Source organism: Pan troglodytes, chromosome 4 (genome assembly GCF_028858775.2).
Source record: "Pan troglodytes isolate AG18354 chromosome 4, NHGRI_mPanTro3-v2.0_pri, whole genome shotgun sequence".
NCBI classification, from domain to species: Eukaryota; Metazoa; Chordata; class Mammalia; order Primates; family Hominidae; genus Pan; species Pan troglodytes.
Genome location: NC_072402.2, coordinates 45,137,064 through 45,163,800, shown reverse-complemented (window position 1 = coordinate 45,163,800; position 26,737 = coordinate 45,137,064). Strand labels below are relative to the sequence as shown.

Sequence of the window (26,737 nt, the reverse complement as noted above, 5' to 3'; positions counted from 1 at the left end):
TATTTGAATCCTGACTCTACAACTTAGTAGACAACTTGAGTAAATGATCAATACTTTCTGAGCTTTAGTTTTCCTATGTGTAAAATGGGGAAAATAATAGTACATCATAAAGTTCTTGTAAAGACCAAAAAAATAAAAATAAAAACCTGGCCGGGGCCGGGCGTGGTGGCTCACGCCTGTAATCCCAGCACTTTGGGAGTCTGAGGCAGGCAGATCACCTGAGGTCAGGAGTTTGAGACCAGCCTGACCAACATGGAGAAAGCCCGTCTCTACTGAAAATACAAAATTAGCTGGGCATGGTGGCTCATGCTTGTAATCCCACTTACTCGGGAAGCTGAGGCAGGAGAATCGCTCGAACCTGGGAGGTGGGGGTTGCAGTGAGCCAAGATCGCGCCATTGCACTCCAGCCTGGGCAACAAGAGTGAAACTCCATCTCAAAAACAAACAAACAAACAACCAACCCAGCCGGGCACGGTGGCTCACGCCTGTAATCCCAGCATTTTGGAGGCTGAGGCGGGTGAATTGCTTGAGGTCAGGAGTTCGAGACCAGCCTGACCAACACAGTGAAACCCCATGTCTACTAAAAATGCAAAAATTAACTGGGCGTGGTGGCGGGCACCTGTAATCCTAGCTACTCAGGAGGCTGAGGCAGGAGAATCGCTTGAACCCGGGAGGCAGAGGTTGCAGTGAGCTGAGATTGCGCCATTGCACTCCAGCTTGGGCAACGGAGCGAGACTCCGTCTCAAAAAAAAAAAAAAAAACACAAAAAACCCAAAAACCAGAAAAAAAAAAAAAAACATAAAACTGCCGGGCACGGTGGCTCACCTCTGTAATCCTAGCGCTTTGAGAGGCCAAGGCGTTAGTATCACCTGAGGTCAGGAGTTCGAGACCAGCCTGACCAACAAGGTGAAACCCCATCTCTACTGAAAATACAAAAATTAGCCAGGCGTGGTGGCAGGTGCCTGTAGTCCCAACTATTCAGGAGGCTGACATAGGAGAATCATTTGAACCCAGGAGGCGGAGGTTGCAGAGAGCCGATCACACCATTGCACTCCAGCCTGGGCTACGGAGGAGACTCTGTTTCAAAACAAACAAACAGAAAACCAAAAAAACACTTAGCATAGTACTTAGAACATGTTTTTCCCTGAGTAAATGGTGCTATTATTCTTCCACCTGTTGAAGTTCCTGTTCAGGTGCTGAGTCTCTTTGTTTAAATATGGATTCCTCCCAGGAGGATCTTGCTTAACACATAGGAATAGAAAAGATAAAGGTTTACTCATCTAGTGTAATCATCCTTTTAGAAATTGTCTTCCTAGTGGCTTCCCCATAAATTCTTCCATACACCTGTCCAAGGAAACTGTCCTGTGTGGACCAGGAGCCTCCCCCTCCTCATGATTGGGCAGAGAAACTAGAAGCCTTTCAGGCCAGGCCCTCAGCAACTCCAAACTGAGTTGCCTTGGACACATACCAGTCTTTGAATTCATTTACTAAGCAGGCAAGGCAGAGTGGAAACAGTGGAACTATGTTAATCTCCCGTCTTTTCTCCTCTAAACCCTAGTACTAGAGATGTAAGCCTTGAAATGCTACTAAGGAATGTGCGGGTTTCACAATAGCAGGAGGCCATCTGAGAGGAGGACAAGACTCCACAGGCATGTTGGATTTGGGAAGCAGGGCTATAGTCATTCATTCATTCATCCAACACATAGTTATGTAATTCCTATGTGACAGGAACTATTTCAGGCATTTCAGGCATATAGGATACAGCAATGGCTTGTTCAATTTATTGAGACTTGTTTCGTGGCTCAGCATATAGTCTGTCTTGGTGAGTGTTCCACATTCCCACCAACAGACTTATAAAGATAGTATTGTTTATTATCATCTCAAATTTACGGTGGAAAAAAATGAACCTTACATAGTTTAATTTCCTTTAGTCCTACCCAGCTACCAAGTAGCAACACTGGAATTTGAACTGAGATTTCTGACACCATAATCTGAGCTCTTAAGTTTCTCTTTTACACATAGAAAAGGAGAAACAAATTGTCTTTTCATCTTATCCATTTGACTGCAGGTAAAGTCAACAAGTTTCTAATCATGGGGTTCTGAAAATAATATTTACATTGCTCTGAGTCACGGGGATTTTCATCAAATAATATTCAATAGTGGATACTACTCAATACTACTGTGAGTTGCCAAGAAGGAATATTTGGTAAAAATATAGTAATTAAATTTTGCTATAATTTATGATTATGTAACATGATTAAATCGAGCATGGCATCATTTAACATCCAACAAATTTTGTTTTGGTATTGAAGAATGATGTGTTTAAGTTTTAAGGCTGGATTTTCTTTCTAGACACTTTCAACTATGAAATATACACAATATTGGACAATAGTTAACCGTTCTTTTGATGTTGTTGTTTAGAAAATTAATCTCAAGCGAATAAAATAGAATTCATACAATTAATGAATCCTATTATTCCATATGGATGAACTCAGAACTAACTAGAAAGTAAGTTTCACAGAGATTTTTGAGTTTTGTTCACTCGTGTGTGTACAGATTAGGCACTCAGAAAATAGTTGAAGGAATGAATTGGGAAAGCAAATAAAATATGAAAGCCTTCTACCCAACACAACATGTCTTTGAGTTTAGGTTTAGGGTGGGAATAAGAAAAATAACATGATATGCATAAGTTATCTTAAAATGATAAAAAGTTTAATTTAAAAACCTAATTTACCAAGAGAACCGAAAACATATGTCCACACAAAAACTTGTATACAAATGTTCATAGTAACATTATTCATAACATCCCCAAAGGAGAAACAACCCAAATGTTCATCAACAGATGAATGATTAAACGAAATGTGATACATCGATACAATGGAATATTATTCAGTTATAAAAAGGAATGAAGTACCAATACATACTACAACATGGATGAACCTTTAAAATATTATGCTAAGTGAAAGAAGACAGACACAAAGGGCACATATTGTATTATCCATTCATATAAAATGTCCAGAATAGGCAAATTAATAGAGACAGAAAGTACATTAGTGGTTGCCGAGGGATGAGGGGAGAGGGGAAATGGGGAGTGACTATTAATGGGCATGGGGTTTCTTTTGGGGGCGATTAAAATGGAATTAGATGGTGGTGATGGTTGTACAATCTGGTGAGTATACTAAAACCCATTGAATTGTACGTGCCCTTAAAAAGGGTGAATTTTATGGTATGTGAACTCTCTTTTATAAAGTGGAAAAAAACTCCTAAGATCTCCTCTTCAGAACATGTCAAAATACATTATAAAATAATAGACATGTGTTTACAAATCTGAGAGTATTAGGAAATGTTCCCTTGTTTAATTATAAACCAAATGGAATGTTTGGAGATTTCAGTAATCTGACAGGGAACATTAAGAGGATTAACCTGACTTCCCCAGTGTTAACAATACCAATTTAAACTGCATCATTCAAAAACTACATAGTCATATTAAAGCATTTGTAGCAATGACTTCCACGAAAAAAATACCAATTAAATTAATTACCCATTAAAGCTGCCATAATCTGAAATACCTCATATTTATATAGTGCTTTTACTTCCTCAAGTATGAATTGTGCCTTAAGATCTAATGTATGGGAGAGTCACATCTCTAACCATTTAATTAAAGGTAGAGAAGTGGGTGGGATTGGATAGAAATTTATTAGCAATGCTGACATTCCAGATTGGAACACAAAGACAAGCAGGATGTAAGAAACCTAAAAGTTCGCTTTCAATGCAGATAGTTAAATGCCAAGAACTATAATTGCCACATCCTGGAGTACAATTAAAAAATATGTTGAAAAACAACCAACATACATAAAAATATACACAGTGTTAAGTGCAGACTATGAAATTTCCCTTGGAAACAGAATCCAGATCAAGAAATAGAATACAGCACCCAGAACTAAGGTGCTTTTTCGTTTTCTTAAAAAAAAAAAAAAAGTAAACCAAGTTTATTTTGCTTTTTAAGTAGTGTTGTTCTTAAAGCACTACAGGTTGGTAAACAACGTATAAGGTGCTTTTTCTCAGGCCAAAGAGCCATAATAGTTTAAATTTCCTGGTCCCCAAGAGCGGACCGGGTGGGCAGGAGAGGACCCTGGGGTGGTGATGTGTAAACTGTATTATGCACTTTAGCCTGCTGGATGGCAACTAACACCTACAGTAGTTCACCCTTATTTTAACCCCTCTAAGTAATTGTCTCTTATTCTGAATCTAGATATTCAGAAACAGCGCCAATGTTTACACACGACTTTTGAAATTTTCCCAGGAGTCTTTCGTTGGAGCAATACATCTAGATGCCTTTTTCCAGCAACAGTTTAATCAAATTCTGGAAGCAGAAAACTGTCCTGTGAGGACGTGCCTTTCCTATCAAAGTACTGAGTGCCTGGACCCTCTTTCCGGAGGAAACAGTCCCCTCTGGACCTCGTTCGGCCTCTCTCCGTCAGACACCCCAAGGTTCCATCCGAAGCAGGCGGAGCACCGAACGCACCCCGGGGTGGTCAGGGACCCCCATCCGTGCTGCCCCCTAGGAGCCCGCGCCTCTCCTATGCGCCCCGCCTCTCGGGCCGCAACATCGCGCGGTTCCTTTAACAGCGCGCTGGCAGGGTGTGGGAAGCAGGACCGCGTCCTCCCGCCCCCTCCCATCCGAGTTTCAGGTGAATTGGTCACCGAGGGAGGAGGCCGACACACCACACCTACACTCCCGCGTCCACCTCTCCCTCCCTGCTTCCTCTGGCGGAGGCGGCAGGAACCGAGGGCCAGGTCCAGAGCGCCGAGGAGCCGGTCTGGGACGCAGCAGGTGGGACTCGCGGCGCTGGCCCGCAGGCTTCCCGCACCCCCTTCCACGTTGGTGCGCATGCCCGGGGGCAGGGCCGGTTGTAGGGAGGAGGGAAAGGAGAGGGAGAAGGGGGAGGAGACGTCCCCAGCCCAGTCCCCGGCTGAGCGCTGGCGGTCGGTGCGGCGTCAGGTGCGCCCGCCAGGTGAGCGCGCTCCCTGGCTCCGTTGGCCCCCGGCGGGTCGGGCCCAGTTGCGGCGAGTGGGTGAGTGTTGGGCGCGGCGTCAGGGGCGCACGGGAGCCCGAGGGTCCCCGTGGGGGGACCGCTGCGACTATGTTAGGGGAGGTGCCGGGGGGAGGACGCTCCGCGCTGGTTTCGGTGGCAGTTTCGTCCCCGAGCTGGGACTCGCGGGAATCAGAGAGGCGCGGGTCTGCGGAGAGAGCAGCACCGGCCAACTTGGGAGGCTGCCTCCTGGGGCGAGGGGTGGCTTGGAGCCGCCGATCAAGCTTTATTCCGCGGAAACGCTGAAAGCTAGCAGTGCCTCAGCGGCGCGGGCAACTTTTCACTTTTATGGGGCACGACATTCCTGAACAGCGACGATCCTGCATCCGCTCTGGGGCTGCAGTTTGCGGGGGCGGCCTTCATGGAGAGGGATTCTGCGCCCAGCTCCTTGGGGGTCCTAAGCCTGAGGGTGCAGCGAGGCGGCTGTTCGCCGGCCCGGGCGGCTTAGATCCCGGGGGAATTTCATTCCTTCCGCTCCCACCCCAACCCTTTGGATATCCCGGGGAGACGGGGGCTGGATTCAATCTGTGAAATATTCCAGGAGTCACGGTGTGGGCCACACTGGCTACTTCGAATCCACTTGTTGCGAGTTGTGTGAACCCGCGTCGATTTAAGCTGGGGGGCGGGGAGTTAATTTCGAGTGAGGCTGGACTTCGAGGGAAGCTGCTCACGCTTCGGATTCTCACCCGTGACCAAAAGGGCTGCCCCCAGGGGGGCGGAACTGCCTCCGGGCGGTGCCTGCCCGGCGAACGTGGGCGCGCGCTGCCTGGGAGCGCCTCGGTGCGCACGGAAGCCGGGACCCGCACCCAGCCGGGCCACGGAGTTTGGGGACCTCCGGGACTGGGCCGGCCCCGCGCGCCAGCCATGTTGCCTGCGTCGGAGGAAGCGTGCGGGGAGCAGGGGTCGAGGGCCAAGATGGCCTCTGCGCCTAGGGGTTGGGAGCGGCGCCGAGCCCCTCGCGCTCCTCGGGAAGCCACCGGGCCCGAGGGAAAAGCCGCGGCATCCTTAGGCCGGACCCGGGGCTCGCTGGCCACACTGCCCACTTGGGGAATTACCCTGCGCGAGGAGGAGGCGGCGGCTTTCCAGGCCAGTCAGTGTGTGGCCCTTAGGCAACAGGTGTATTATTGGGATACCTGGAAAAGAGAAACGTTTCCCATGAAGGCACTTATGGTGTTTTTTGGTGATTCTTGGTGTGATAGAAAACTAGGCGTTCCCAAGTGTAACAATAGTAACAGTAGTTCTTTTGCACTGTACATATGAGGTGCTTTGTGTGTGTGTGTGTGTGTGTTTCCGAGACGGAGTCTGGCTCTGTCCCCCAGTGCAGTGGCATCATCTGGGCTCACTGCAACCTCTCTGCCTCCCGGGTTCAAGCGATTCTCCTGCTCAGCCTCCCGAATAGCTGGGATTACAGGCACCCACTAGTATGCACAGCTAATTTTTGTATTTTTAGTAGAGACAGGGTTTTGCCATTTGGTCAGGCTGGTCTCGAACTCCTGACCTCAGGTGATCCGCCCGCCTTGGCCTCCCAAAGTGCTGGGATTACAGGCGTAAGCCACCACACCCAGCCTTTATGAATATTTTCTTAGTGGTGCTTTAAAATAGACATCTTAAGTGTGTGTGGGAGGCAGAGATATTTCCTCAAACAAAGCAACACTTTTTTTTTGGTCGTTTTGCAATTTATTTAGTTATTAGGGGCCTCCTTTGTTAGGTGACGGAGCAGAGGATAGGGAGATGGGTAAGACATGATTCTCCACCTTTTGGCAGTTTCCAGGCCATTTCGGGAAATAGTGGGCAGCAGTGCCTCCTGCACGTGAGGCACTGTGGTAAAAGCATTCTGTATTTTCTCATTTAATTATCCCAACAACTCTAAAAGGCAGGCCTTAGTAGAACTCCATTTTAAAAGTGGGCAAATGCCGTGGGGGAAACGTTGGAGGTGGGCTTGCTTGCAAACTGCTTCAGCTAATCTGGGAAGGAATATCAGAAGCAGCGGTCCTTGATATTCCAGAACCAGATTTGGGGGATTTTTCTGGACTTTTCTACCATTGACTAGTATCTGTAGCCTGATATAAGATTTCCCGCATTTTGCTTGATGTCAAGGTAAAATTCTTGTTTTCTTTTAAAGGTAGTGTTGGAATTACTACCTTTTCAAAATAGTATATTACTTTTAACCACATAAATGATCTGATGTAATATCTTTCATTTTCCTAGGAACCTCCCAGAAGAAATTTTCTTCAGTTGCATTTTAAGGCTTATTTGATTGGAATATTAATGGATCTTTTTCATCAAATTACTATTTATGGAAATAAGAGAGTAAACAGACCATGCAGATTTCTGTTAGGCTTTTTGTTTTAACCCCTAGGCTTGCCGCTGTTCCGTAACCCAGTGATTCCAGTCTTGGCTGTGGTATGAATCACTTAGGGATCCTATCAAAACACAGATTCTGATTGGGAGGTCAGGAGTGGGGCCTGGGATTCTGCCTTTCTGACAGGCTCACAGGTGATTCTCAGACTGTTCTGTCCTCTTTTTCTCCCTTTCTCTTAGACTCTACGCACTTAATTACATTTGACAAACTGAAGTTGGAAAAAATACGTTTATTGGGTGTTGTGTGAAGAACTTCAAGGCATTCACTGCTGGATTGAAATCCCAACTCTAATAATTGACTGTTGGTTTTATTAATTGAGTACTCATTGACAATCACTTTGTGCCAGGGCTAGTTCCAGCGACCAAGGATATAAATGATGGTCAAAATAGACATTTGATGCCTGGGATATGGGCATTCCAGATGCGGTGGAGATGATACCTATATTTTAGGTATGAGGGCGGAGGGGAGTTTGCTCTGAAAAAAAAACAAGTTTTGTGTGATGGAGTGAGGGACAGGGAGGGCATCTCCCAGAAGGTGACGTCTGAGCTGAGACCCGAACAGCAGGTGTCTGTTGTGTAAAAGATCTGGGCTTTCTAGACAGGAAATTGCAAGATCAATGTCCTTTTTGGATTGACACCTTTATTGTAGACAGCAATTCTCAAAATATGTGATGTGTTTAAAAATCACCTGGAAGATTTATTAAAAATACAATTTCTGACACAGAGTCTATTACAAAATCTGCCTAACTTCAAATTTTACTAATGATGTGCCTATAATCTAAATCATTTAATATAAGGCACAACTTCAACTTTTTTTTTTTTTTGAGACAGAGTCTCGCTGTCTCCCAGGCTGGAGTGCAGTGGCACGATCTTGGCTTACTGCAAGCTCCGCCTCCCGGGTTCACACCATTCTCCTGCCTCGGCCTCCCGAGTAGTTGGGACTACAGGCGCCTGCCACCATGCCCAGCTAATTTTTTGTATTTTTAGTACAGGCGGGGTTTCACTGCGTTAGCGAGGATGGTCTCGATCTCCTGACCTCGTGATCCGCCCGTCTCGGCCTCCCAAAGTGCTGGGATTACAGGCGTGAGCCACCGCGCCCGGCCACAACTTAAACTTTTTAAAGGCAAATTGACAGTTACTGCATGTGCTCTAAAAGGAACAGACTTCTCTTAAATACAATAAAGTTTATTTTTCACTTACTGACAGTTTTCTTTAAAGAATAATTTGAGGCCAAAGCATTTTCAGACTATTTTTTCTTTTTTTCTTTTTTTATACTTTTTTTTTTTTTTTTTTTTTTTAAGATAGAGACGGAGTCTTACTCTGTTGCCCAGCCTGATCTTGAAGTTCTGGGCTCAAACAGTCCCTCTGCCTTGGCTTCCCAAAGTACTGGGATTACAAGTGTGAGCCACCTTGCCCAGCCTCAGCCTGTTTTTTTCATCTTAGCTTAGTTTTCCATTAAGACAGCTTTTGGTCAGTAAATATTGTCAAGGGGAGAACACTTTATATTTTATCATTAGCCCAAGATGCTAGTTTTCAGATTAACATATTTGACAAGGATCTATCTGCTGCTTCCCTTTTGCCCCCGACTCTAATTTAGCTGTCTGACTTCTGTCCTTGTCACTCTCTTGACATAAGTTCCTGTAGGTGATAAGTGGCCTCTTCATTCTCATTTTATTTTTTCCTTCACTCAACACATGTACAGATTGTTAAAGTTGCTGTGCTGGGCATTGGTCCTCTTTCACCTTTGGCTGCTGGCCTTAAAGCACAGTCACAGATTCACTTTGAAAGAGACCTTAGAAGTCCTCCAGTCTGGTCTCCAAGAAAATATCAAATAACTTAAGCTTTGCATAAATTGCACGAGCTCAAATTGTTGTTAGTTATTTTTGGAGAGGGTGTGGGGTCAGGGTGAGGGGGAGGCTTCCTAACATTGAGATGAAATCAGCCTGTGGTTTTTGGAATTTTTTTTTTTTTTTAACCATTTCTAGGATAACAAAGACAGCTCTTCAGATATTTCAGGGCTGCTAAAGTGATTCTTCTGATGTTCAGTTCTCCAGGCCAAACATTTCCTGTTTTTCCAATCATTTGTCTTAAGACATGGTTTTTCTAGATTTTTTTTTTTTTTGAGCCAGAGTCTCACTGTGTCGCCAGGCTGGAGTGCGGTGGCACAATCTTGGCTCACTGCAACCTCTGCCTCCTGGGTTCAAGCAATTCTCCTGCCTCAGCCTCCCAAGTAGCTGGGATTACAAGCACACACCACCATGCCCAACTAATTTTTGTATTTTTAGTAGAGACGAGGTTTCACCATGTTGGCCAAGATGGTCTCGATCTCCTTGTGATCCACCCGCCTCGGCCTCCCAAAGTGCTGGGATTACAGGCGTGAGCCACGGTGCCTGGCCAGCTTTTCTAGATCTTTAATGATCTTAGTCACCCTCCTGCAGAGGCACATAGTTTAGAATGTGATGTACAAATCAGGTTTTGTTTGTTCTTTTTAATAGCATATTATTCCTAGATATGAGCACTATTTCTGTGAATAAAGTTTGGGATAGGTTGTTAGCTTTTGTTGAAATTCTTACCAAAGAAATGCACCTTTAAAAATGAACGATTATTAAGTTAGTTCTCCTCTATACTGTACTATAGAATTGACTTTTTAAAAATTCAGTTTATGGCTGGGCGTGGTGGCTCATGCCTGTAATCCCAGCACTTTGGGAGGCTGAGGTGGGTGGATCACCTGAGGTCAGGAGTTTGACACTAGCTTGGTTAACATGGTGAAACCCCGTTTCTACTAAAAATGCAAAAATTAGCCTGGCCTGGTGGCATGTGCCAGTAATCTCAGCTACTCAGGAGGCTGAGGTGGGAGAATTGCTTGAACCTGGGAGGTGGAGGTTGCATTGAGCCGAGATCACGCCATTGCATTCCAGGCTGGATGACAGAGCAAGACTCTTGTCTCAAAAAAAAAAAAATCAGTTTACATTTTAAAAATGACTCATTTATGCCACCAATGTAGTCACCCTTCAGTATACGTGAGAGGTTGCTTCCAGGACCCCCATGATACTAAAATCTGAGGATGCTGAAGTCCTTGTTATAAAATAGCTTTGTATTTGCATATGGCCTAAATGCTCTTGTATACTTTTTTTTTTTAATTGTTTTTTTGAGACAGAATCTCAGTCCATCATCTAGGCTGGAGTGCAGTGATGCAATTTTGGCCCACTGCAAACTCTGCCTCCTGGGCTCAAGTGATTCTCCTGCCTCAGCCTCCTGAGTAGCTGGGATTACAGGCACCCGGCACAATCCCAGTTAATTTTTGTATTTTTAGTAGAGACAGGGTTTCACCATGTTGGCCAGGCTGGTCTCGAACTCCTGACCTCAAGTGATCCGCCCGTCTTGGGCTCCCAAAGAGCTGGAATTACAGGTGCGAGCCACCGCACCCAGACCTCTTGTAGACTTTAAATAATCTCTAGTTATAATACCGTATACAATGTAAATACTATGTAGAATTGTGATATTGTAGTTTTAAAAATCTATTTTTTGCTTTATTGTTTATTATTTTTTTAGACAGGGTATTACTGTTACTCAGGCTGGAGTATAGTGGCATGATCACTCCAGCCTCAACTTCCTCTGCTCAAGAGATCCTCCCATCTCAGTCTCTTGAGTAGCTGGAACTTACAGGGATGTGCCACCATGCCTGGCTAATTTTAAGAAAAATTTTTTGTGGAGATGGGGTCTTACTATGTTGCTGTGGTCAGTCTTGGACTCCTGGGTTCAAGTGATCTTCCTGCTTCAGCTTCCTAGAGTGTTGGGATTACAGGTGTGAACCACTGTACCTGCCCTGTAGTTTTTAATTTTTTTTCCCCTGAATATTTTCTGTCTGAGGTTGGTTGAATCAGGATTTAAAACCCATGGATGTGGAGGGTCAGCTGTATTTGAAAATGGATACAATATACCTAAGTGCCTAAGCACTGAAATTTCTTACTTTCAGGATAACCACCTTATGATGAATGCAGTTGCCCATTTTCTTGAAGACTTTTTCTTGTGGTTTTTTTCTTTCTTTTTTTTTTGAGCCGGAGTCTCGCTCCGTCGCCAGGCTGGAGTGCAGTGGCGTGACCTCAGCTCACTGCAGCCTCCTCCTCCTGGATTCAAGCGATTCTCCTGCCTCAGCCTCCTGAGTAGCTGGGGCTACAGGCGCGCGCCACCAAGCCCAGCTAATTTTTGTATTTTTTTAGTAGAGACAGGGTTTCACTATGTTGACCAGGATGGTCTTGATCTCTTGACCTCGTGATCCACCCGCCTCGGCCTCCCAAAGTGCTGGGATCACAGGCGTGAACCACTGCGCCCAGCTCTTTAAGACTTTTTCTTATCCCAGTGCAGAGGTCAGGATTATTCCCGCATTTGAGTGCACTTAGAGGAGATAAGGAATTTGTCTCAGATTGCGAGCCAGTAAATGGGGGCTGTTAAAACCACTAGGTTGTTTCAAACTCATCATTCTGACTTTACAGAGACCTTGCTTAGTGTTGATGGCCTAGCCAATGGGTTAGTTATCCTTCCCAGTGTGTTTGGTCAGCTGCAAATCTGGATAAGCCTGTCTCCTCCACTTTGTCTGTGTTTACCACTGGAGACCTCCCACCAGGTGGACATAAATGGTTCATTCTTTTGTGCTAATTGGGTGCCATAATCCAGCCCCTTGGGAATCTGCCCACCCACACAAGGATGTGCTCAAGATTTTCAGGATTCTTTCTCTCTGCATTCCCTGAAGAGGAAATAATAAAGGAGAAAATAAAATCCACCAGTCTGGTAACCTTCCCAGAAAAGGAAATGAAGTTGGTGTGGCATGACTTGTTCTTAACGAGCTTTCTTTTTCTTTTCTTTTCTTTTTTTTTTTTGAGACGGAGTTTTGCTCTTTTTGCCCAGGCTGGAGTGCAATGGCGCAATACTGGCTCACTGCGAACTCCGCCTCCCAGGTTCAAGCAATTCTGCTACCTCAGCCTCCCAAGTAGCTGGGTTTACAGGCATGCACCACCACGCCCCTCTAATTTTTTGTATTTTTAGTAGAGATGGGGTTTCACCACGTTGGTCAGCTGGTCTTGAACTCCAGACCTCATGTGATCCACCTGCCTCGGCCTCCCAAAGTGCTGGGATTACAGGCATGAGCCACATGATTTGGTTCACAATTTAAAATCCGTGCTTTTGGGGAGACGTGACAACTCTGAATCCTGGAAATAGCAGTTTGAAAAGGGATCTTGTTTGAATTTTTGACAACTTAAGACTGAGTCTGGATTAATTTAGAGTTTCCAAAACTACCACTGAACCTAGAATTTGGGGATATTTGACATTCAGCTTCGGAACTAGGATCCCACATTTGATAGTGCTTAACTTCAGATTTTCTGTTTTACTTTTTTTTTCAGACGGAGTCTTGCTCTGTCACCCACGCTGGAGTGCAGTGGCACAATCTTGGCTCACTGCAACCTCCACCTCGGGCTCAAGCGATTCTCATGCCTCAGTTTCTCAAGTAGCTGGGATTACAGGCACGTGCCACCATGCCCAGCTAATTTTTGTATTTTTAGTAGAGACGGGGTTTTGCCATGATGGCCAGGCTGGTCTCGAACTCCTGACCTAGGGTGATCCACCTGTCTCCACCTCCCAAGTGCTGGAATTACAGGTGTGAGCCACCTCACCTGGCCTAAATTCAGTTTTCCTTAATGTTCTTTTTCTGAAGACAATCTGGACTTTTGCCTTTTTATAGTACCATAACATTTTCGCCTAAATTGCTCATTTGTATGTGTGTTTCACCATTATTAGAATATAGAGAAATTGGCCAGGTGTGTTGGCTCATGCCTGTAATCCCAGTACTTTGGGAGGCCAAGGCAGGTGGATAGCTTGAGCTCAGGGGTTTGAGACCAGCCTGGGCAACATGGTGAAACCTTATCTCTACTAAAAATACAAAAATTAGCCAGGCGTGGTGGCATGTGCCTGTAGTCCAGCTACTTGCGAGGCTGAGGCAGGAGGATTGCTTGAGCCTGGGAGGCAGGTTGCAGTGAGCTGAGATGATGGCACTGCATTTCATCCTGGGCAACAGAATGAGACCTTGTCTCAAAAAAAAAAAAAAAAAAGTATAGAGAAATTGACTTGAGTGCTAGTTACAGGGCTGTGTACACTTATGATTTGTGCACTTTTCTCTATGGTATACTTTAAAAGTGGCTTTTAAAAATGTAGAAAAGTCATCTTCCTTCATGTCTTTGGAAAATTATGCTAATTGTGTTGGTGTTATTAACATTCTATATATTTCCATCTTTGAGGATTTATCTAATACATAGTTGGGCAGGGTTTAATTCTGAGAGATTTGAAATACACTGTCCTAAAGGGTATAGAAGAGAGTTGCCGGGTGGGGCGTGGTGGCTCATGCCTGTAATCCCAGCACTTTGGGAGGCCAAGGAGGGCAGATTGCCTGAGCTCAGGAGTTTGACACCAGACTGTGCAACATGGTGAAACCCCATCTTTACTAAAAATACAAACAATTAGCTGGGCGTGGCAGCGTGCGCCTGTAGTCCCAGCTACTCGGGAGGCTGAGGCAGGAGAATCGCTTGAAGCCGGGAGGTGGAGATTGCAGTGAGCTGAGATCGTGCCATTGCATTCCATCCTGGTGACAGAGCGAGACTCGGCTCAAAAAAAAAAAAAAAAGAGTTGCCATTAATTTTAAAAAAAGTTTTAAGAGTCTGAATTGATGTACTGTTGTTAATATATTAATGTATGATTGTACAGACCGTATTAGAAAAGGAAAAAAATATCAGATACTTTAATGTACTCATTATAGATGTTACTCAAGTGTCATTCAGGGATCATACCTTTTAAAGTTACTCTGATACTTTTCCGTTACCTTCAACTTGAAAGCACAAGAGGTTTTGCAGGCAGAGATATCCATGGTCCAATCTGGTTCCTGTAAACATTCAACAAATTATCTGGACGTCTACTACGTGCCAGGCATTGATTTAATCAGTGAACAAAACATGCAAAAATTCCTGCTCACATGGAATTTACCTTCTAGTAGATCTCAAAGTTCCCTACTCTACTAATCACTGGTATAACCTGGAAAGAATTTATTGTTGGTTCAACATAGCTAAGGAGTGGCATGAAGTTCTGTAGCTGATGTGGGAAGTACCTTGCCAGTGTCTCCAGCACTGGGTTTTCTAGAATAATCCTCAAGCTTTATAGGTTTGGGGGTTGTGTGTTTACCACATCTTGCTGAGACTTGTCTTTTTCCTGGAGAGCTCTCAGTGCCCATGGATCCACCTACGGACGTAGGCAGATGACCTCCATCTTCACTTCCTCATGGATGCTAACACCAGATGTGCACTCCCCACAAAAACTGGTGTTTCCCAGATGGAACTCATTGTTTCAAACTAGCATAGTGAAAAGCACATGAAATCATCTGGGTTCAAGTTACATCTGAGTGACTCACTGACATCCATATAACCTTGAGCATATTACTTCACATCTCTTTCTGACCCTCTTTGCATCTGTAAAGTGACTAATCAACCATGGAGGGTCATTTTGAGGATGAAAGGAGATTTTATGTAAAGCACCCAGCACGTCGGTAGGTGTCTGATGAATGTTAGTTTCCTTCCTATCTTCTGTCTCCTAAGCTAGTCCTTCATTGTCACCTCACACCTAGGTTTGCTGCTGCTGACTCTAGGTGCTCCTTTTTACTGTTGACTTTGTCTTTCAAATCTGGTTCAAATCAAACTTACACCTCCCTTGCCGAGAATCACGAACTGGCTCCCTGTTTCCTACCTGAAGGAAGTGAGACACTCCCACTAGACTTTCAAAGCCCTCCCTTTTCTTACTCATCCTCCATCCACTATATTCTTACTGTAACCTTATTTTAAAAGATGACACCATTCCACCATGCTCCCACTTCACTGTTCCATAAGCTAGCCACCTGTGTTATCAGCACCACACCAGCCTGGAAGAGCCAGGACCCCAGCGCTGGCTGTCATACGTCACTCCCACAGGCTCTCCTGGTCTAGTGTAGGCACTTAATAAATGCTTGTTGAGTGAAATTGCTCCTCAGATGTTTAGGAACTTGTGCTGAAGAATTTTAGGACAAAATTTCAGAAAATGACCAATTAATACCATGCATATTGTTTTTTCTCCCCTTGTATAAAAATTGTGCTCAGTTTCGAAGACTTGGAAAAGGAGATAAGGGAAAAATATCTACAATTCCACCATTTATAGATGCATTTTATTATCATTTTAAATGATAAAGGCATTTAACCCATTAGATGGTTACTTTGCATTGAGGAGCTAGTATGTGCTAGTGCGGCTATATGTGTACTTTCATATACATTCTCATTTAATATGAACTTTCAAAAGTAATATGAAATTATATATATTTCAAATTTTTGTACAAAAAATACAGGAATTAGCCAGGCATGGTGGTGCAGGTCTGTAGTCCTAGCTACTTGGGAGGCTGAGGTAGGAGGAGTACTTGAGCCTGCTAGATCAAGGCTGCAGTGAGCTGTGATTGGACCACTGCACTCCAGCCTGGGTGACAGGGTGAGACCCTGTCTCGGGGTGGGGGGTGGGATGAAGAAAAGAAACTGTGAGCTTAGTAGTAATGCCATAACTCTACTTTTGTTGCTTAGATTGGTTTATCTTGGAAGCTAAAGGGCATTGCTCATCCTGAAGATCAGCTGACCATTGACAATCAGCTATGTCATCCAGGCCTCTTGAAAGTCCACCTCCTTACAGGCCTGATGAATTGTAAGTAAATAATTCTTTAGTTATTCTCTTTTAAAAAGTCTATCACATGTAAACAGTAAGTATGGTTGAAACTTTAAGTGTTTGCTTTTAAAAATAAACTTTTAAGTGTTTGCTTTTAAAAATAAAACGATATGTGTACTTGTAAATTTAAATTGTATCAAAGGGTCTGCACTAAAAACTGAATTTCTCTCAACTTTCAGAGTGACAGTTTGTCTCTGCTAGGACAACTGCTGTCACCTATTGCTAATGTTTGTTTCAAGAGATTGCCAAGGTTTATATTTGTATGTTCCTTTTTGTTTTGTACAAATGATAATGAAGCTTCCATTTAAATGCCTCATTTAGGTGGCCATTGGGAACATATTGTCAGTTTTTAAAAATAACAGCTTTAGGCCGGGTGCGGTGGCTCACGCCTGTAATCCCAGCACCTTGGGAGGCCGAGGCTGGCGGATCACAAGGTCAAGAGATCGAGACCATCCTGGCCAACATGGTGTAATTCCGTCTCTACTAAAAATACAAAAATTAGCTGGCTGTGGTGGCGCGCACCTCTAATCCCAGCTACTTGCCTGTAATCCCAGCTACTTGGGAGGCTGAGGCAGGAGATTCACTTGAACCCAGGCGGTGGAGGTTGCAGTGAGCCGAGATCATGCCACTGCACTCCAGCCTAGAGACAGAGCGAGACTCCGTCTGAAAAAAAGAAAAAAGGCCAGGCCTGGTGGCTCATGCCTGTAATCCCAGCACTTTGGGAGGCCGAGGCGGGTGGATCACCTGAGGTCGGGAGTTTAAGACCATCCTGACCAACGTGGAGAAACCCCCATCTCTACTGAAAATACAAAATTAGCCGGGCATGGTGATGCATGCCTATAATTGCAGCTATTTGGGAGGCTGAGACAGGAGAATCGCTTGAACCCAGGAGGCGGAGGTTGAGGTGAGCTGAGATGGCGCCATTGCACTCCAGACTGGGTGACAAGAGCAAAACTCCGTCTCAATAAATAAATAAATAAATAAAAATAACAGCTTTATTGAGATATAATTAACATACTTTACAATTTGCCCATTTAGAATGGATAGTTTAATGGTTTTTAGTATATTCACAGAGTTGTAGAACCATCACCACAATTAATTTTAGAACATTTCATTACTCTCCAAAGAAACCTATCCATTGGCAGTCACCTCCCAGTTCCATCAGCCCTAAGCAACTATTGGTCTACTTTCTGTCTCTATAGATTTGTCTATTCTGCATATTTTGTATAAATGGAGAAATCACGTAATATGTGGCCTTTTGTAACTGGCTTCTTTCACTTAGCATAATACTTTCCATACTGTCAGTTTTAAGAGTGATTCCTGCCATGATCTAAAACAAGCAGTGTTGAGGGGTTTTGGGCTCCTTGGTCATGTGAAGACTTATCAGTGAATTTTTGAATTCCAAATTTGCTATCAAACATTGATATGGATTTCCTCCTCTAAGTAGTTTGCAGCTTTAACCATGATAAGTGTAGTGGAGTGTGATATAGGCAAAAACAAACAGTTTCTCCTGCTGTTCTGTCACAACACATCTGTGACCTCTGATCACCAGAATTTGTGGGGATATTTCCCCACCAGCAACCAAGTAATCAGTTCTACAGTGGACAATAGCTGTGTGTCCTCTAATTATCAGTTCAATTCTGACACTGTCAGAGATAGCATCAGATCACAGGTTCAGGGCTCATTCCCACAAGACTGCCCCCACTTCACGTAGCAGCCACAAGCTCAGGTTGTGGCCTGTGTTTCTGACCCACCTACAGTAAATCAGGATTCCCACAGTTGTCTCCTTGGGTGCAATTAATTTGCTAAAGTGGCTTGCAGAACTCAGGGAAACAGTACTTACCATTACTGGTTTATTATAAAGGGTATTACAAAAGCCAGGTGTGGTGGTGCATGCCTGTTATCCCAGCTACTCAGAAGGCTGAGGCAGGAGGATTGCTTGAGCCCAGGAGTTTGAGGCCAGCCTGGGCAACATAGGGAAACCCTGTCTTTTAAGAATGAATGAATGAATGAACAAACAAATGATATTACAATGGATGCCAACAAACACCAGATGAAGAGGTGGACAGGGCGAGGTATGTGGGAAGCAGCCCTCCCTGGTTGTGCCACCCTCCAGGAACTTGCACATGTTCAGCTGTCCAGAAGTTCTGTGAATTCGGTCCTTTTGGGTTTTTATGGAAGCTTTATGACATAGGCATGATTGACTAAATCATTGGCCATTGGTGAGCAGTTTAAGCTTCAGCCCCTCTTTCCTGTCCAGAGGGGGTTGGGGGCTGAAAAGTTCCAACCCTCTAATCCTAGCTCCCATCCTGAAGCTTCCTAGGGCTGCCAGGAACCTATCATCCCATTAGCATATAAGGGATACTTATCACTTTGGAGAGTCCAAAGATTTTAGGAGTTGTATGCCAGAAAATGGAGATGAAGACTAAATACATATTTTACAATATCACGTGAAGGTTGTGTTCCAGTTCTTTAACCTCCTTACTAGTGCCTAAAACATGGTGGGGACACAAGTTGTTTATGACAATACAGTTTTTAAAACATACTAGAGAATATAGTAATTGAGTAGTGCACCACTAATCTGACACTTATTTTGTGTTGCTTTTGTAAATAATGGTGAACTGCAACATACATAAAGAAAAGGACACAGAACATATGTAGGAGATCATGAGGAAAGACCAAGCAAACATACATACTCATCACCCAGGTCAAGAAACAGAACACTTCAAAGTCCTTCCCTGTGTCCTCTCCTTTTCTCTGGAGACCACTGTCCTGACGTATGATCATTACCTGCTTTTATCATTTTATCATCTTGTATATCCTAAACATTTCAGTTTAGTTTTACCTGTTTTATTTATTTATTTTTGAGACAGAGTCTCACTTTGTTGCCCAGGCTGGAGTGCAGTGGCGCAATCTTGGCTCACTGCAACCTCCGCTTCCTGGATTCAAGCAATTCTCCTGCCTCAGCCTCCCAAGTAGATGGGATTACAGGTAACCACCACAATGCACAACCAATTTTTATGCTTTTAGTAGAGACGGGGTTTCGCCATGTTGGCCAGGCTGGTCTCAAATTCCTGACCTCAGGTGACCCGCCCACCTCCTAAAGTGCTGGGATTATAGGTGTGAGCCACCACATCTGGCCAGTTTTACCTGTTTTAAAACTTTATGTAAATATAATAATGCTATATGTATTTTTTCATGTTTTTCAGCATTACCTGTAACTGCATGTATTCATAGTTCATCAGTTTTGGCTTCATAGCACTGTAGAAATATAACATGAGCCATATATGTAATTTTATACTTTCATTAAAAATAAAAAGATAATTTTTTTTTTTTTTAAGACAGAGTTTTGCTCTTTTTGCCCAGGCTGGAGTGCAATGGCACGGTCTCGGCTTACTGCAACCTCCACCTCCTGGGTTCAAGTGATTCTCCTGCCTCAGCCTCCCAAGTAGCTGGGATTACAAGCACACACCACCACGCCCAACTAGTTTTTGTATTTTCAGTAGAGATGGGGTTTCACCAGGATAGCCAGGCCGGTCTCGAACTCCTGACCTCAGGTGATCCACCCGCCTCGGCCTCCCAGAGTGCTGGGATTACAAGCGTGAGCCACCGTGCCCGGCCAAAAGAAGAAATTAATTTTAATATATTTCACTTAATCTTGTATATCTAAAACATTACTTCATCATGTGATTGATGTAAAAAATGAATGATTCAGGAAATATTTTACATTCTTTCTTCATATTATATCTTTGAAATCCATTGTGCATTTTTAAATTTTTTTGCCCTGTCACCCAGGCTGGAGTGCAGTGGGTGTGATCGCAGCTCACTGCAACCTCTGCCTCCTGGGTTCAAGTGATTCTTGATTTTCGTGCCTCAGCCTCCCAAGTAAGTGGGATTACAGGCATGTGTCACCATGCCTGGCTAATTTTTGTATTTTTAGTAGAGATAGGGTTTTACCATGTTCTCCAGGCTGGTCTCAAACTCCTGGCCTCAAGTGATCCGCCCACCTCAGACTCTCCACTGTGCATTTTAACAGCGTATCTCAGTTTGGACTAGCCACATTTCTTTTTTTTTTTGAGACGGAGTCTTGCTCTGTCACTCAGGGTAGAGTGCAATGGCACGATCTCGGCTCACTGCAACCTCCACCTCCCGGGTTCAAGCAATTCTCGTGCCTCAGCCTCCTGAGTAGCTGGGATTACAAGCGCATGCCACCACGTCTGGCTAATTTTTGTATTTTTAGTAGAGATGGGGATTTCACCATGTTGGCCAGGCTGGTCTTGAACCCCTGACCTCAAGTGATCCACCCACCTCGGCCTCCCAAAGTGCTGGGATTACAGACATGAGCCACCGTGCCCAGCCGGACTAGATACATTTCAAGTGTATGATAGACCCAAGTGGCTAGTGGCTGCCACATTGGACAGTATAGCTATGGAGTATTCCATTGTATGGATATATTACAGTTACCCATTCCACTGTAGGTAATTGGTACAATCACTTTGGAAAACAGTTTGATACTGTCTAGTGAAGTTGAAGATATAAAAATATGTGATCCAGAAATTCTCCTGGGTATATACCCTAGAAAAATAAGTACTGTTCTGTACCAGAATACACATTCAAGGATGTTTATAGTTAAACTGTTTACAATACCCCCAAACAGAGATAACCCAAATGTCTGAGCAGAATGGGTTGTGGCTAGAGGCCAATAATCTTATGTTTTAACAAGCCCTCCAGGTGATTCCTGTGCACAGATAAGCTTTAGTTTCATTTACCCAATGGTTTAAATTATTCCAAATAAGTTGTGTTCTTTCTGCTTACTACCAAAAAATGCTAACTTGAAATTATTTTCATGTTCATTTCAGCAAACCGAATCATTATGCACCAAGCAATGACATATATGGTGGAGAGATGCATGTTCGACCAATGCTCTCTCAGCCAGCATACTCTTTTTACCCAGAAGATGAAATTCTTCACTTCTACAAATGGACCTCTCCTCCAGGAGTGATTCGGATTCTGTCTATGCTCATTATTGTGATGTGCATTGCCATCTTTGCCTGTGTGGCCTCCACGCTTGCCTGGGACAGAGGCTATGGAACTTCCCTTTTAGGAGGTAGTGTAGGCTACCCTTATGGAGGAAGTGGCTTTGGTAGCTACGGAAGTGGCTATGGCTATGGCTATGGTTATGGCTATGGCTACGGAGGCTATACAGACCCAAGAGCAGCAAAGGGCTTCATGTTGGCCATGGCTGCCTTTTGTTTCATTGCCGCGTTGGTGATCTTTGTTACCAGTGTTATAAGATCTGAAATGTCCAGAACAAGAAGATACTACTTAAGTGTGATAATAGTGAGTGCTATCCTGGGCATCATGGTGTTTATTGCCACAATTGTCTATATAATGGGAGTGAACCCAACTGCTCAGTCTTCTGGATCTCTGTATGGTTCACAAATATATGCCCTCTGCAACCAATTTTATACACCTGCAGCTACTGGACTCTACGTGGATCAGTATTTGTATCACTACTGTGTTGTGGATCCCCAGGAGGTATGAGTGGTGTTTTGGGTTTTTTCTCCGTCTCCTTAGCAGAGGCCTTCAACTTCAATGTAATAGAATCACTCTGGAAACTCTTAAAAAATATTGATGACAAGGCTCCACTTCTAATTAAATCTGGGGGAGGGGCTGAGTCTCATTAAGATATAATTCACATACCATGTAATTTGATTACTTAAATAACAGTTCAGTGGTTTTTAATATATTCACAGAATTGTGCCACCATCACCACAATCAATTTTAGAACATTTTCACTATCCTAAAAAGAAACTTGTACCCGTTAGCGGTCACTCCTCGTTTACCTAACCATTCTTAGCCCTAGGCAACCACTAATCCTACATCTATAAATTTGTCTATTCTCTAGGTATTTCATATAAATGGAATCACACAATGTGGTCTTTGTGATGGGCTTCTTTTACGTAGCATAATGTTTTTAAGGTTTACCTATGTCATAGCTTGTGCCATTCCCTCATTCCTTTTTATTGCTAATATTCCAGTGTGTGGATAAACCACATTTTATTTATCAGTTGATAGACATTTGTGTCTACATTGGCTATTAAGAATCATGCTAGACTGGGCGCGGTGGCTCACGCTTGTAATCCCAGCACTTTGGGAGGCCGAGGCGGGCAGATCATGAGGTCAGGAGATTGCAACCATCCTCGCTAATAAGGTGAAACCCCATCTCTACTAAAAATACAAAAAAAATTAGCTGGGCATGGTGGCAGGCACCTGTAGTCCCAGCTACTCGGGAGGCTCAGGCAGAAGAAATGGCGTGAACCCGGGAGGCGGAGCTTGCAGTGAGCTGAGATTGTGCCACTGCACTCCAGCCTGAGCGACAGAGCAAGACTCCATCTCAAAAAAAAAGAATCATGGTATAGACATTCTTGTATACGTTTTTGTGTGAACCTATGTTTTAATGATTTCTTGAGTTGGGTTATACCTAGGGGTGGAATTGCTGGGTCATATGGTGACTCTTTAATCTTTTGGGGAGCTACCAGAGTTTTTCCAAAGAGTTTGCATCATTTTACATTCACACCAGAAATGTATGAAAGTTCCAATTTCTCCACATCCTCACCAACACTTGTTATTGTCTGATTCTAGCCATGCTGATGGGTGAGAAGTGAAGTGGTGCTTTATTGTGATTTTGATTCGTATTTTCTTTATAGCTAATGTTATTAGCTATATAGTCATGTACTTATTGGCCATTTCTCTCTTATCTTTGGAGAAATGGCTATTTAGACTTGTCCATTTTTTTTTTCTTTTTGAGATGGAGTCTTGCTCTATCGCCCAGGCTGGAGTGCAGTGGTGTGATCTTTGCTCACTGTGAGCTACGCCTCCTGGGTTCACACCGTTCTCCTGCCTCAGCCTCCTGAATAGCTGGGACTACAGGCACCGGCCACCATGCCCAGCTAATTTTTTTTTTTTGTATTTTTAGTAGAGATGGGGTTTCACCGTGTTAGCCACGATGGTCTCTATCTTCTGACCTTGTGATCCACCCGCCTCGGCCTCCAAAGTGCTGGGATTACAGGTGTGAGCCACTGCGCCCGGCCTAGGCTTGCCCATGTTTTAATTGGGCTATTTTTGTTGTTGTTTTGTTTTTGAGACAGAGTCTCACTGTCACCCAGGCTGGGGTGCAGTGGTGCAGTCACAGCTCACTGCAGCCTTGACCTCCTGGGCTCAAGTGACCCTCCTACCTCAGTCTCCTGAGTAGCTAGGACCACAGGGGCATGCCACCACACCCGGATAATTTTTTAAAAATTTTTTTGTAGAGACAGGGTCTCACTTTGTTGCCCGGTCTGGGCTGGAACTCCTGGGCTCAAGTGATCCTGCCTTGGCCTTCCAAACCGCTGGGATTATAGGCATCTTTTCACTTTCTTGATGGTGTCCTTTGCATAAAAGCTTTTAGTTTTGGGCCGGGCATGGTAGCTCACGCCTGTAATCCCAGCACTTTGGAAGGCCAAGGTGGGCGGATCACCTGAGGTCAGGAGTTCGAGACCAGCCTGGCCAACATGGTGAAACTCCATCTCTACTAAAAATAGAAAAATTAGCTGGACATGGTGGCACGCCTGTAATCCCAGCTACTCAGTAGGCTGAGGCAGGAGAATCACTTGAACCCAGGAGGTGGAGGTTGCAGTGAGCTGAAATTGTGCCACTGCACTCCAGCCTAGACAACAAGAGCAAAACTCTGTCTCAAAAAAAAAAAAAAAAGAAAAAAAGTTTTTAGTTTTGATGATGTCCAGTTTATTTAATTTTTCTTCTGTTGCTTGTATTTTTGGTGTCATATCTAATGCTTTGCCTAATTCAGGGTCACAAGGATTTACTCCTATGTTTTCTATTTAATTTTTCTATAGTTTCATAATTTTAGCTTTTACAGTTAGGTCTGTGATTCATGTTGTGTTAATTTTGGGCATGATGGAAGCAAGAGTTCTGAAAGCTTTCGCATGTTTATATGCAGTTGTCTCAGTGTTACTTGTTGAAAGGACTATTCCTCCACTAAGTTTTCTTCATGCCTTTGTCAAAAATGAATTGATCATAAATGTGGACATTTATTTCTGGGCTCTCAGTTCAGTTGCATTAATCATATGTCCTAATGCCAGTACCATACTGTCTTGATTACTGTAACTTTATAGTAAGTTTTGAAATTGTGGAGTGGGAGTTCTCCAACTTTGTTCTTCAAGACTGCTTTGGCTAGATTCTGGATTCCTTGCATTTCCATATGGATTTTAAGATCAGCATGTCAATTTTGGAAAAAAATGCCAGCTAGGATTTTGAAGGGTTATATTGAATCTGTAGGTCAATTTTGGATGTATTGTCATCTTTACAATTACAAGTCTTCTGATTCGTGAACCTAAGATTCTTTTGATTTATGTAGGTCTTGTTAAACTTCTTTTAATAGTGTTTTATAGTTTTCAGAGTGTAAGTTAGTATGTTTAAAAGCTAAGCAAGTGATTCAAATGTGCAGGTTGGAGTTGAGAAACCTACCTTAGTAACCATGAGTCATACTGATTATATTAATATCTGAAATGTTTCTGAGTTACTAATCTTTTTTCCCTTGTTTTTCCTTTTTTCTTACACTAACTCAGGAGTTCCCATTCCTGAATGAGTCACTCCTTTGGAGTTAGACCTCTAGTATCTGTCTACCATTATTTAGAAGACTGAAGGTTTTCCCTGCAGATGTAGGTTTTCACAATGCTCGTTGTTGCCATTTAGACATGTCCATGGTAGATAGGGACTGAGGGTTGGTACTCCTATCCTACCACACCCCTATCCCTCTTAGTTCTCTTACTACTTACTCTTTGAAAAATGATGTCACTGTCAAGACAGCTGGAAGGAGAGCCTCTTGTTCCCATTAGCAGACATCCAGGGTAGAGGCCTGATATTTCCCTCAACTTCAAGTGCCTCCCAGGCCAATATACCTTTTAATATCCTATCACCACTGGGAGAACTGTTAAGAGTAGGAAGTTTCTTTGTTACAGGGCCCTTTCTACTAGTATGCAAGACTCCTAAAACAGAGAAACCTGCCAGACCAAATCAATCATTAGTCAATTTGCTATTTATAGCTTGATTAGATCCATGTCTTCATCATTTTTGGTAAGATAGAGATCTATGGACAGAAATTTACATTCAGTGTAAAAAGGCTTGCCAAGCATACGTTTTGAACAAGATTACAAGCATGATTGGCTATTTCAAAGCTGTTAATACTTTTGAGAGTAGCATTTTTCAGGCCCTTTAGAAGTATGCCAATGATTGAGTTACTTTACTGGCCATTCTCGTAGGTGCACAAAGCTTGGCCCGTAGGTGTACAAGCTTTGGAACTAGTTTTTTACAGCTCTGAAGTGAGGGTGATGATTGATAGTTCCTAACATTAGGCATTTTCCGAGGATTGAGTCAAGCAGTATGTACGTGTGTGTACATTTGCTGGCCTTAGCCCAGTTAGTGTGGGTTAGGTTTTATGATATGTCTGAAATGTAACTATTTGCTTCAGTTTTCTATCAATTAAACCACATGGATTTAGTAGGGCCTTAGGTAGATAAGGGTTTTAATAATATGTAGAGGGTGAATTGTGATTAAGCAATTAAAATCTAATTATGCCAATATTTTTCACTCCTTTTTAGGCCATTGCCATTGTACTGGGGTTCATGATTATTGTGGCTTTTGCTTTAATAATTTTCTTTGCTGTGAAAACTCGAAGAAAGATGGACAGGTATGACAAGTCCAATATTTTGTGGGACAAGGAACACATTTATGATGAGCAGCCCCCCAATGTCGAGGAGTGGGTAAGTGTTAAAAAATAACTTTACATCTTTTATTAAAGCCCCAAATTTGTGTCTGAATTTTTAGTGCTTTGTTAAACTTTATTCTTAGAATTAATGTTTGTATATGTTGCAAAAGTTGTTGCATTGGTTTTTACTCAGAATTTTAAGAGGGTGGGCTAAGTGGAAATGGTTTTACTAAAAGGTGAAAATCAGATTTCCATTTTCAAGGAGTGGATCTTGGTTTTGAAAAGAAATGGCTTCTAAAAAAATCATGCAGAAAGAACTTGGCCTTTGCAAAACAAAAACTACTTCTTCCCTCTACTCCCTTTTATTTTTCTGCTTATCATTTTGGAGATAAACAGAAACCATTGCCAAAGGTGCTCTCGTGGGTCAAGATTGGCAAGAGTGTTTTTGGAATAGCAGGTGGCAGGCCTTTTAAACTTTTGACATAGATAACAGCATGACAAACCACAGTGACTAATTCTGAGTTAACATTATGAAATACTTCAGTGAGGCAAAGACAGATTAGAAAAATTTCCTTTTAAAAATATATACTATTAATCTTACCAAGCTTCCTATATGATGTGATTTGCTGAAAGCCTGGAAAGTTCCTCTCTTTAAAGATGCCTCCCAAATGAGTGTTAGTAAACTGTTTTTAGAGCTTTTTAGAGGCCAGATGTGGTGGCTCACACTTGGAATCCCAGCACT

The 26,737-nt window shown here is 43.4% G+C and overlaps 1 protein-coding gene across 5 annotated transcripts in view; it reads left to right on the top strand.

Annotated features, from left to right (window-relative positions):
- Window positions 1-4,682: 4,682 nt before the first annotated feature.
- Window positions 4,683-26,737, top strand: part of OCLN (occludin) — a 60,187-nt gene continuing 38,132 nt past the window's right edge. Inside the window, exons 1-4 of one of the 5 annotated variants that reach the window (XM_001158455.6) lie at window positions 4,683-4,834; window positions 16,091-16,208; window positions 21,089-21,767; window positions 25,889-26,050. In XM_001158455.6, the coding sequence (XP_001158455.1) occupies window positions 16,159-16,208; window positions 21,089-21,767; window positions 25,889-26,050 (891 nt within the window). In that variant the 5' untranslated portion in view covers window positions 4,683-4,834; window positions 16,091-16,158. Of the gene's footprint in view, window positions 4,835-4,903; window positions 5,076-7,634; window positions 7,905-16,090; window positions 16,209-21,088; window positions 21,768-25,888; window positions 26,051-26,737 lie in introns of those variants that run through there. The other 4 variants (XM_001158401.7, XM_009449055.5, XM_009449054.5 and 1 more) reach the window with 4 other exon arrangements.